The sequence below is a fragment of the Streptopelia decaocto genome, assembly GCF_964273445.1.
Source record: "Streptopelia decaocto genome assembly, chromosome: 2".
Lineage (NCBI taxonomy): Eukaryota > Metazoa > Chordata > Aves > Columbiformes > Columbidae > Streptopelia > Streptopelia decaocto.
Window position 1 is genome coordinate 1,175,597 of NC_138655.1, and position 12,702 is coordinate 1,188,298.

Genomic DNA, 12,702 nt, shown 5'->3' on the forward strand with positions numbered 1-12,702 from the left:
ATCCCATGGGAGCAAAAGCAGCGGTGGAGAACATCAGCACTAGAAGCAGAGTTGCAAGAATTTACCAATAAATCCTTTACCCTTAGGAAAAAAAGCCGTAAAAATCAAGTTGCCGGATTTCTAGGACAGGTTTTGAGTAAGGCCGGCATCATATCCTCTCAGTCCAGGTGGCTTTAAAACCCAGTTTCACGGGAGTGAAAAGCAGCGCTGGAGAACAGCAGCGCTAGAAGCAGAGGTGATGCAGAGGTGCAAGAATTTACCGAGAGATCCTTGATCCTTAAGAAAAAGCTACAAGTTGTTGAAACCAAGGATAGGTTTGAGTAAGGCTGGTGGTGTCTTTTCTCAATCCAGGTGGGTTTAAAACCCAGATCAAGGCTCTTCTCCTCACAGAGCCCATGTGTGCGTCGATTTGCCATGAAAAACCCTGTCCACGTCCCTTCTTCCAGCCGAGAAGAACGATGCATTGCTTAGGCAAGCTCAAGTTTGACAGAAGAAACTAATTACTGCAGAGGCGCTTGTCAGGGTTTGAAGTTGTAGGCACATTATTTACCTTGAACAAAGGACCTAGAGAACTTCCTGCTGTAAAAAGGAAAAGTCTAAGGCAGAATATGTTCTCTGAACCACTGTGATTTTTGCAGAGGGGGATATTTCCTTTGAGCACACCTATTTCCACACACTAAATCCACTGCACTCAACAGCCACGTGACAACACAGATTCCTCAAGGTGACATTCGGGAGATGGGAGATATGCAGAATTAGAAGGGGAAAAGAAAAGGCTTCTAAATGAAAGCGGCGCTGATGGATTCATTTGCAATTTTCCCCTTACAGCAGCGCTGTTGGGAGCTCTGACAGATTCAGGAGCATCTCTCGAAAACAGCACAGAAGGTGGAAATAGGGAACAGAATCCTCTCGGCAGCCTCAGGTGGGGTGGGGGGTGTAATGAAAGTCATTTTAAGCTGAAATTTTAAAAGGTAAAGAGATTCCTGTGGGCTTTTACTACCCAGGCACGGCACAGCCCAGGTCAAGAAGCTCCATCGAGGTTCAGCGTCTCATCGCAAGCGCCGCACGGCTTTTGCACGGGAGATGGAGCATCATGAAAGCGGCTTGGACAGCAAACCTGAGCCTGCAGGCTCCACCAGAAATACAACAGATCTGTGGTGGTCGCTACTCAGCCAGTCCCAGGACAAAGCTCTGGATGGAGATCCCTCCGCATCGCAGCCTGTCCATACTTAAGATGGGGACAGAGTGAGCTTTGAAGGTCCCTTCCAACCCAAACTATTCGATGATTCTCAATGGCAAGTCCTAACGCACAACTCAGGGTGGAGATCCTTCTAAATGCCTCATGCGAGGACGGAAAGAAAAGTCTTCCTGCTCCGCGCAAGCCAGGCGAAGGGAAAGAAAACAATACAAGAAAATGAGCTCTAACAATCCCAGTGCTTTGATATTAAGCCTGGATGTAGATAAGCCTGCTCTTATTTCCCAGAGCAGACCCTTATAGAATCATTTGGGTTGGGAGAGACCCTCAAGATCATCAAGTCCAACCATAACCCGACAGTAGCACTAAACCATGTCCCTAAGAAATGTCTGTTCAACCCTCCAGGGATGGTGACTCCACCACTGCCCTGGGCAGCCTGTTCCAATGCCCGACAGTCCTTTGGGGAAGAAATTGTTCCCCTGATCCAACCTCAACCTCCCCTGGAGCAACTTGAGGCCATTTCCTCTCATCCTATCACTTGCTAATTGCTAGACAGAACTTAAAAATTCAAAAAAGAAGGTTTCTTAGGAACTGGAGAAGCAGCATCACCCTTCAAATAAGCATTGAGGTGTATTTCCATGAAGCAGAAAGGCAAGAAACCTCATTTCACCCCAATCTCACCACTTTACTGGGAAGTGAGTGGAAACCACACGCCTCGCCGAGAGCCCGATCTGCTCGGAGATGCACACACACAAATCCCTCAACAGGGAGTTTGCAGTGTTATTTTTCCTCCTAATTCTTCCCAAATGTTCCTGCCCACGTTACGCGTTGCCAGAGTAAGAGGCGTGTTTGGTTTTGTTATATTACCCTTTGTTTTAAGCCTCAGCCACCGCAACGCACCAGGTTCTCCTGCCTGTGAGGGGACGCGGATTCACAGATGCACACGGTAGATTAAAAGGAGCAAAGGAGCTTACGAAGCAGAAGCAGCAGCATCTCGAAAGCCAACTTCAGGTCGGCAACAGGATCCAGAAACTACTTAAGAGACGGCTTAATTGCTAATAAAACCGATGATACATCCGTCTATCCTCCAAAGCCTTGCATGTGTGCTCAGCCAGCTTGAGATGCATTCCTCAAGGTGAGTAATTCAAGAGATGGACACAAAAGAAACCAAAACGAAACACCAAACCAACCCCAGAAAACCAAGAGGAAGCAAAGCCGGCTCTTCAAGAAGCAGAATTTTCCCTTTCACGTGTAACTTTGCATAACAGGGACAGCACGTTGCTGTTTCATGTGTTGTCTTTTAAAGGATTTAGACTTCAAAGATGGACTATTCGTCTAAATGTCCCCCACGGACCACAGGGTTGACTCTAGTAACCTAAATTCCGCCGTTATTTAAACTCACCCTATTGTCCATCCTTCTCTTCCATAGAGGAACCCGCCACATCGCGGTCGATGAGCGATTGCGCTTCTCCATCTCGCGCAATGATCGCTCTCAACTGTGCACAAAGGGCTCTCGGGCTTGCAAGACACGCTACGGAAAGATCGATAGAAATCATAATGCGATCGCTTCAATTCGCAGGGTAAGGAACGTTTCTGGCTGGGGAAAAGCTTGAGTTTCCAACCACGTCGCCCGTGGAAGTCATTTCCATTCAAACAGGACGCAGAGGAGAGGGGGAAGATCAATAAGAACGCAACGAGGCAGACAGAGGAATGTCATCACCCCGGGAAGAGGCAGCGCAGAAACCGCGTGGACCTGAGAGGAGCACAAACGGACCGGGCGCCTGTGTTTTTGTAGGGCCTACAGGATATGGAAGGCACCCAGATTCCATTCGGAGATTTTTCTGTAGCTGGTGGTGAAGAGGAAGGAGATTGTGTGGTCAGAACTGGCGATAGAATGGGACGGAAGGGACCTGGGGAGGGAGGGGAGGGAGGGGGGCGTAAAGGGAGGAAAAAGGGGAGGAAGGGGGGCGCAAAGGAAGGAAAAAGGGGAGGAAGGGGGGCGCAAAGGAAGGAAAAAGGGGAGGAAGGGGGGCGCAAAGGAAGGAAAAAGGGGAGGAAAGGGGGCGCCAAGGAAGGAAAGAGGGGGGAGGAGGCGCCAAGGAAGGAAAAGGGGGGGGGGGAGGCGCCAAGGAAGGAAAAGGGGGGGGGGAGGCGCCAAGGAAGGAAAAGGGGGGGGGGAGGCGCCAAGGAAGGAAAAAGGGGGGGGAGGCGCCAAGGAAGGCAAAAGGGGGGGGAGGCGCCAAGGAAGGAAAAAGGGGGGGGGAGGCGCCAAGGAAGGAAAAGTGGGGGGGGAGGCACCAAGGAAGGAAAAGGGCGGGGGGGAGGCACCAAGGAAGGAAAAGGGCGGGGGGGAGGCACCAAGGAAGGAAAAGGGCGGGGGGGAGGCACCAAGGAAGGAAAAGGGCGGGGGGGAGGCACCAAGGAAGGAAAAGGGCGGGGGGGAGGCACCAAGGAAGGAAAAGGGCGGGGGGGAGGCACCAAGGAAGGAAAAGGGCGGGGGGGAGGCGCCAAGGAAGGAAAAAGGGGGGGGGAGGCGCCAAGGAAGGAAAAAGGGGGGGGGAGGCGCCAAGGAAGGAAAAAGGGGGGGGAGGCGCCAAGGAAGGAAAAAGGGGGGGGAGGCCCCAAGGAAGGAAAAGGGCGGGGGGGAGGCCCCAAGGAAGGAAAAGGGCGGGGGGGAGGCACCAAGGAAGGAAAAGGGCGGGGGGGAGGCACCAAGGAAGGAAAAGGGCGGGGGGGAGGCACCAAGGAAGGAAAAGGGCGGGGGGGAGGCACCAAGGAAGGAAAAGGGCGGGGGGAGGAGGCGCCAAGGAAGGAAAAAGGGGGGGGGAGGCGCCAAGGAAGGAAAAAGGGGGGGGGAGGCGCCAAGGAAGGAAAAAGCGGGGGGAGGCGCCAAGGAAGGAAAAGGGGGGGGGGAGGCGCCAAGGAAGGAAATGGGGGGCAGGGTGCCAAGGAAGGAAAAAGGGGGGGGAGAGGCCAAGGAAGGAAAAGGGTGGGGGGAGGGGCCAAGGAAGGAAAAATGGGGAGGGGGAGGCACCAAGGAAGGAAAAATGGGGAGGGGGAGGCACCAAGGAAGGAAAAGGAGGGGGGGGGGGGAGGCGCCAAGGAAGGAAATGGGGGGCGGGGGTGCCAAGGAAGGGAAAAGGGAGGGGGAGGCGCCAAGGAAGGAGAAGGGGGGGGGGAGGCGCCAAGGAAGGAAAAGGGGGGGAGGCGCCAAGGAAGGAAAAGGGGGGGAGGCGCCAAGGAAGGAAAAGGGGGGGAAGCGCCAAGGAAGGAAAAGGGGGAGGAAGCGGGGCGCCAAGGAAGGAAAAAACGAGGGCGCCAAGGAAGGAAAAAGGGGGGCGCCAAGGAAGGAAAAAGGGGGGCGCCAAGGAAGGAAAAGGGGGGGGGGGGAGGCGCCAAGGAAGGAAAAGGGGGGGGGGGGAGGCGCCAAGGAAGGAAAAGGGGGGGGGGGGAGGCGCCAAGGAAGAAGAGCAGCCTATAAACCACCTTCTCCTCAGGTATCGACTGGTCCAGGGCTGGCCAAGCCACCAGTGACACTGGCCAAGTCCCCAGTGTCCCAAATCCTTCCTCTCTGCCACATCCAAGCCCAGATGCCACCAACCCCGTCCCTCCCTCCCAACACGGACGTTCCTCCCAGTCCAACTGGGTTTCACCAACTCAGCACTAAGGAGCAAACTTGAACATTCCCCAGAAGTCAAAAAGTTCCGCTCCGCACTGGAATCATCATTTCCAATCAAGGTTCGACAAAGGAACGAAACCTTCGAAGGATGACACCGTCTGTAAAATACAATAAGCGAAGCCTTTTCCCTCTGACAGGCGATTTCAGGCCTCATTTGCCACGAGTTTTATGAGATGTTAATCAACAATCAAAAATTTCCACGTCTCCCGCTGCAGGAATAGTGGTTTCTGCTCTCCAAATGACACCACTGGGTTACTACACATCACAGTTCACGAGCCCTCTCTGCCCCTTGACATTTCCTTCCTATTTACCATTTAAAAATACTTTAACAACTTGAAAACAACTTTGGTTTTTTCCATATCCAGTTGCCTGGCAATCAGCTGGGACAGTAATGAGAGTCAGAGTGATGTGTTTGCCTCTTAAAAATTGGGCATTCATATGGATTATCTCTTGCAAAGCTGTTTGTGCGAATATTTAAAGGGCAGGAGCAGTCCCAGAAGCAAGAAAAAGAAAATAAATACAATTATCAGGTGTATTAAGGCCGGAGAAAGAGCGAGGGATGAAGAATTTGAGAAACAGAATCACAGAATGGACTGGGTTGGAAAAGACCTCAGAGATCATCAAGTCCAACCCTTGGTCCAACTCCAGTCCATTGACTAGATCATGGCACTAAGTGCCATGTCCAGTCTCAGCTTAAAAACCTCCAGGGCCAGTGAGTCCAGCACCTCCCTGGGCAGCCATTCCAATGCCTGACCACTCTCTGCACAGAATTGCTTTCTAATCTCCAGCCTCAATTTCCCCTGGCAGAGTTGAAGCCCATGGCCCCTTGTCCTATTGCTGATGCCTGGGAGAAGAGCCCAATCCCCACCTGGCTAGAACTGCCCTTCAGGTAGTTCTAGAGAGTGCTGAGCTCAGCTCTAAGCCTCCTCTTCTCCAGACTAAACAAGCCCAGCTCCCTCAGCCTCTCCCCATAGGGCTTGTGCTCAAGTCCCTTCCCCAGTCTTGTTGCTCTTCTCTGGACCCGCTCCAGCACTTCAATCTCTTTCCTGAGCTGAGGGGCCCAGAACTGAACACAATACTCCAGGTGTGGCCTCCCCAATGCAGAGCACAGGGGAAGGATCACTGCCCTTGTCCTGCTGACCACGCTGGTTTGGATACAGGACAGGATCCCATTGGCCTTCTTGGCCACCTGGGCACACTGGTGGCTCATGTTGAGCTTCCTGTCCATGAGTCCCCCCAGGTCCCTTCCAGCCACTCTGTGCCCAGCCTGGAGCGCTGCAGGGGGTTGTTGTGGCCAAAGCGCAGGACCCGCCACTTGGCCTTGTTGAACTTCATCCCATTGGAATCAGCCCATTTTTCCAGTCTATCCAGAGCCCTCCTGCCTTCCAGCAGCTCCACACTCAAACAAGGCACCTCCCATTGTAACAGCACAATGCGGTTCTTGCACCAGTTACGATTAATTCCAAAGTCACGGGGCAGATGTTAATCTCAAGATTGCTCCACTTCTTCCCCTCAGCACCTGGAGTACATTTATCCCTCCTCAGCAACTGGAATTAAAAATAGCCAGCCTGGATTAATTGCAACGGGGGGAAAAGAAAAGAGAAAAGTATGAGAGCAGAACTGTTTATTTTTGAGAGGAGGAAAGGTCGAGGTTCAATGCGTTATCTAGAGCATGTAAGGAAATCATCACTGAAGCAAAAACGCGGGATGGGGAGCGTGGCTGCTGACGATGGGAACCAGAAATTATTGTTTTGAAGATGCTGGAAAGAAGAGGTTGTTGGAACATTTGTAGTGATCTTGATCGGCAGCCAAAATGACGTTCTCACTGATATTATTTGGGGGCAAACGTGTGCAAATAAACGTGCTGTAAAAATGTCACTGTACGGTGACAGTCAAGCCTAAAATTCCTACAATTGACACTTTAGGATCCGTCCCCTCCCCGGCTCTGCCGCAGTGTTGGGGAACTTCCAATCTTACCAGATTCTATATCAATTTTACTCCTGGAATCAGCCCAGTTCCTCGAGACTTCTCCATTGTATGTGGTGGTTTGGTTTGTGGGTTTTTGTTTAAAGGTGGTTGGGTAGGGATTTTATTTTAATTGTGTATTCACAAGTTTCTAGAGCTGCTAAAACCTTCATCTTTCAGAAGACGAACACATCACGAGTCTTTGGTCGTAACATAATTGCCTGAAGGGTTTGAGGCCTTGAGCCTTGCCCAAACTGGTCTTAAACCAAGACACCTACTCACAGACTTGAGCCTTGCCCAAACCAGTCTTAAACCACGATACCTATTCACAAGACACAATGTTTTCCATCTAGATTATAGTTTACCTAAAAAACTTACCCAGAAAAACTTGTCCTGGATCGGCTTCACCGGCCTAAACGCAGATTGGACCAAGTGCGTTGAGATAATGGTCAAATCAGTTGACCTGAAGGAGAAGCCACAAGATGACGTTGCTGGAACAGGGTTTAGGAAGCTGCTCCTATTTAAAGGAATTTGTGGGGGGAAGTTTTCTCCACCAACACGTTGCATGTTTCTACAGTTCAGGATTTCAAGCCCACAAATATTTCCCAGATGGCACCTCCCATGTGGTGGCAGGAGGTGATGGCCTGAAGCTTGAGGACTTAAGACCAAAGCAGGTGACCTTCAAATCCAGCTACAAAACTGTGGATTCACCCAGTTCTCCAGGATAGCTCCTCAAAAAGCTTTAAATAAGGCCAAAGTTGAGAAAACTCCTGCCCTGGAGCTTGACCCAAGCACATCAGGCTTATCCTTGGAGAGGACCTACGTGATGCAACAGGTCCCCTCCACCTTCCTACCAAAGAAAGGTCACGCTGGTCCATACAATGAGACTTTCTGCTGCTTTGTCCAGTCTAAGACAAAATATTTCAGCAAACAAGACTCCATTTCTCTAGGAAGAAAGGTTTTACGGCCAAGTTTAGTCTGTTAGGACGCGCTCAACACGCAGCCCAGACATCCCTAGAAGTGTTCAACGCCAGGTTGGACGGGACTTGGAGCAACCTGGTCTAGTTGAAGACGTCCCTGCTCATGGCAGGAGGTTGGATTGGATGATCTTTAAGGTCCCTCCCATCCCAAACCATTCAATAGTTCTACTAGGCCCAGCTTAAGGATTTCAGAGACTCAGAGGCCTAAATGAGAGATAAGCTGTAGATATTCTGGGTTTACAAAATCACAACCACAGGCAATAAAGCAGCTTGCAAGCGCTGAAAGCCGCAGCTCTGAAGACAAGAGAAAAGTTGCTGGGATTGCCACAGATTTTATGATATTTTAATTGTAATATTAAAGAGGTTTTATGATATTTTAATTGTAATATTAAAGAGGTGGAGGAGCAGCAACAGGCACCAAGTCCATCATGAGCGGCACTTGACAACACATACCCAGCAGGTCTGATATCAAACCCATCACACACACACACACAGAGGTTATTTTCCTATTTTTCACAAGCCAGAAATTCCATAAAATGCTTTAAAAAAAGTATTATTTTGAAAATAACCTAAATGTAAAATTATCTAAAACATCTGGAAACTCTACAACTAATTGATGGGTTGGAGAAGCTTTCTCAGCCTATAGGGCCTATATTTCAGCTTCAAAATGATGCTATTTTACCACTAATATACTTAAAAGTCACAATCACATTCCAAAAAGCCCAATATAGACCAGGAATAACGAGGCAGAAATCGGAATAAAAAGCTGGCCCTGCTACCCACGCAACCTGTATCATCTCACTGCTCTTACATTGCCGAGTTCATTAGCGTATATATATTAATTAATTGTCACGAATCTGGTCAAGACTATCCCTGGGGTCACTGTTAAACTGAACAGCTGCAGCAGCTGTTTGGGATTTACCATCAAAACCATGTTGTGGTTGCAAAGAGGGTAGAAAGCGGCTCCCGTCCCAACAAGACAACAACAACAAAACAGCGAACAATCAAAATTAAGAACTCGCACCCACCAATCACACACTCACCGTTGTGGGTATCGGGAAAATCTGTTGTGAAATGCAAGGATTTGGATAAAGTTCAACAGTCGGGACCTTAGAGCTGCAGGTTATAGGAGAATACGGCATTTCTGCTTCTCTTATTAGGATAGTTAACGACCTCATTTAAGCCACGTAGGGTATAGCCAGGAATCACAGGTTCCTCAAATGCTGTTAGTGATAAATCACGGGAATTCAGCCATGAGTGTTTCTCAGGTACTTTCATATCAGCAATATCAGTTTTACCGGGCAGACGACAAGTTGGGTCCCTCCCCTCTTTTTCTTAATTTCGCTCGCGGCCGCGTTTGAAAAGCTCCTTTGAGCCCATCTCCAGCTCTTTTGGAGCTACATGAAGACATCTGGCTCGCAGACACCCCACACCATGATTTCATCTTGATCTGCAGCGACCAGACATTTCAGTGGGAAATACCCTATCAGCAGCATCTTCAGCGCGAGAGCAAAGATTTCCCTATAGATATCGAGGGCCCCAACATATGCATTTCTTCCCAAAGGAAGAGCACTAAAATTCTCTCTCCCAAGGGTATTCGCATAACTCAAGTCGGCATGATGAACATTAAAGACTCATTTAGACTTGAAAGCCACCCCAGGTACCGGTGGAATGAGTTGCGCTGCAATCAGCCATTCAAACTCTAGCGCGGAGTCGGATTAATCTAAATTTTAGGCTGGGAATGTAGTTCCCGATCAGCTGAGCGTGCAAGATACGCAGGGAAAAAGTGAAATTACTGGTTGCCAATGGGCAAGGATCTATTTGGGCTTTGTAATGCCACTAGATCTGTTGAGCTCTCCCTCTTGCAGCGTCCCTAAGCAATAAGAAAGAAATATTAAGCTTCCCCCTCCCAAAAAAACCCACAAATAAAGGTGTACAGCATGGAGCAATACTCAGAGAACTACAAGAAGCAATGTTAAGATCGCACCTTGCAAGCCTAAGGCAAAATGTCACATCCACAGACTTAATTCGCATCCACGAGCCCCGAATACCAAATCCTGGCACTTTCTCCTCCCCCCGAATTCGGCAGCGAGACGTTTCGCGGAATCGCGAGGGTGTCGCGTCCCCCCCCGCCCCCGTCCCCGAAGAAATCGGCTCCTCAGCGTCCGACGGATTCGCAGCGAGGTGCGATCACGCCCGTTTTAAACCATCACGCGGCGTATTAACATTCAGCCGCAGCTGCCGCCCGGGGAAGACGCTTCACGGAAAACAGCGACCAACCGGTCACGGCAACGGCACATCCACCGACACCAACCGGGCCAGATGCACCCACAGCCCTGGCCGAGCCACCTGCTGCTTGCAGGTACCCAAGAGCTCACCCCAAGCTCCTCATCGTCATTAATTTTCTGGTAGAAATGTGTTTTCTTTACCCCGTTAAGCCCGGCCAGCTGCATGCGCCAGGTGAGGGAGCGGAGGGCGGCAGCTGCGGGTTTATCTGTAGAGGTCACTCAAGTGTTGAAGGAGGAATTGGGGGTGGGCGGGGGGAATAAAACAGATTTAAACATTCCCATCGTGCAGTTTTGCAGCCGGAGGATGCAGGTCTGAGGAGGCAACAGAGCAGCGCAGAGAGGGGAAAGAATCAAATAAATCATAAGAAGAATAATCAAAAAGAACCAGCGGCTCGCAATCCTCCGCACATGTGAGATAAATAAACCCCGTTCCAGCGCCAACGCCGGCAACTCGGCCATTTCGACCCTCTCCGAGATCAGTTCATCCCCCCCCCATCCCTGCAGCCCCCCCATCCCTGCATCCACACCCACTCGCACGCCGCCCAGACCCCCCCTTTTCGCCCTGCCACACCTTACACCTCCGTAAAAATCCCTCCCTTGGCTGCGTCCCATGGGGTGGGATCCAGCCCGTGCGTAACCCCCCCCCGCAGAGCGGCCATGGGGAGCGGGATGGGACTGGATTCAGCCTTTCCATGCCCCCCCCAGTGGAGAACAGGGGGGGATCCAGCCTCTCTGTGGGGAGCAGGGGGGGATCCAGCCCCTCCATAACACCCCTGAAGGAGTAGGGTGGGATCCAACCCCTCCATAGGGAAGAGGGGGGGATCCAGCCCCTCCATATGGAACAGGGTTGGATCCAGCCCCTCTATGGGGAACAAGGGGGGATCCAACCCCTCCATAGGGAACAGAGTGGGATCCAACCCCGCCATAACCCCCCCGAGGGAGCAGGGGGGGATCCAACCCCCCCCACACATAGGGATCAGCGTGGGATCCAGCCCTCCATACGGAACAGGGTGGGATCCAGTCCCCCTATAACCACCCCCCCCCGAGAGAGCAGGGGGGGATCCAACCCTTCCATAGGGAGCAGGGGGGATCCAGTCCCCCCCATAGGGATCAGCATGCGATCCAGCCCCTTCATGGAGAACAGGAGGGGGATCCAGCCCCTCCATAGGGAGGTAAGGGGGGGATTTAACCCTCCATGGGGAGCAGGGTGAGATCCAGGCCCCCCCCCCCAGCCCCGCGATGGAGAACAGAGATGGATCCAGCTCCTCTATGGGGAACAGAGGGGATCCAGCCCCCCCATAACCCCTCTGATTGAGCAGGGGTGGGGGGAGAACCAGCTCCTCTAGGGAGAACAGGGGGTGGGATCCAGATCCATGCCCCCCACTCCATTTCCCAATGTCCCCCCTGGAAATCAGGGTGGGGTTGGGATCCATCCCCCCTCCCCGCAACCATAGAGAACCAGGTGGGCGCATCCAGCCCCCACCCCCCACCTTGCACCACATTTTAGGGGGGGTTGGGCTTCACCCCCCCAAACAGGAGAGTGGGGTGAGGATCCAAGCCCACGCCATGCAAACCAGGGGGGATCCCCCTCCCCCAAACCCCCCCAAAATCAAGGTGGTGCTGACACCCACCCAACCCCCCCCCCCCATTAAGTCCCTCCCCGTGTTCATCCAGAAGGACGAGAGAAGGTGGATAAAACACCCCCTCCCCAAAAAATGACACAGATATCGCCAAGACGGGGGGAAAACACCGCAAAAAAGTGGGGGCACCCCCATAACCCCTATATAAACATATATGGAGAAGTAGGGACGGAGGAGACCCCCCCCCAAGGGAAATAAAAAGCGGCCCAGACCCCTCTCAGCGCCCCCGGGGGGTTCAGAGAAGGGTCTGGGTGTTAATACAGGGGGAGCAGCCCCCACCCTCCCCCCCTTTCTCAGGCCTCAAACCCCCTCAGAGGCCTCACCCCCCTCAGACCCCCCCCTCCCCGCCCCCGCGGTGCCGGTTCTCACCTCTCCGCCATGTTCCCGGGGGCTTCACCGCTCGCCGGTGGCCCCGGCCCCGGTTCGGCCTCCCATGGCCCCGGTGACCGCCGGACCCACCGCCCCCCCCTCTCCCCGCGTTCCCCCGCGGCCGCTCCGCCGCTCACTGAGCGCGGCGGCCCCGCCGCGTCCCCGTCACCAGCGACAACGGCGGCGCCGCCAATGGGGACGGGCGGAGGGGGCGTGGCCTCCGCCTCCCGCAGGCCCCGCCTCCTCCCCACCGCGCCCTGAGGGGGTGGGCGGGGCGAGGCGCGGGAGTTGATGGGAGGGGTAGTTCGGGCGGCGGGCGCATGCGCAGAGCGCGCCTGCGGTGTATATACGTGCGGATATACGTGTCTATACGTCCCGTGCGCGCGGAACAGCGCGCGCTGTGTGCACAGGCATGCAGCTCACTCGCGTGCACATACATACACAGTTCAAATGGATATGCACACGCATGTGCATGTATAGAGCACATGCGTACACGGTGCACATGCATATGCATAGGTGCACATGCAGCTATAGGTACCTTGAGCACCGCGTGCAGTCACGGACACACACGTCTGCACGCAGGGCA

The 12,702-nt window shown here is 52.8% G+C and overlaps 1 protein-coding gene across 5 annotated transcripts in view; it reads right to left on the bottom strand.

The window, feature by feature from the left end:
• The window catches only part of ARHGAP39 (Rho GTPase activating protein 39), a 155,342-nt gene extending 143,104 nt beyond the window's left edge, over positions 1-12,238 (bottom strand). For all 5 annotated transcript variants that reach the window (XR_014183288.1, XR_014183289.1, XM_082045065.1 and 2 more), the window contains exon 1: positions 12,117-12,238. Coding sequence is in view for 3 of the 5 variants with exons in the window: in XM_082045065.1 (XP_081901191.1) it covers positions 12,117-12,127 (11 nt within the window). In the remaining 2 variants the exon portion in view is untranslated. The remainder of the gene's footprint in view (positions 1-12,116) is intronic.
• Positions 12,239-12,702: the final 464 nt, after the last annotated feature.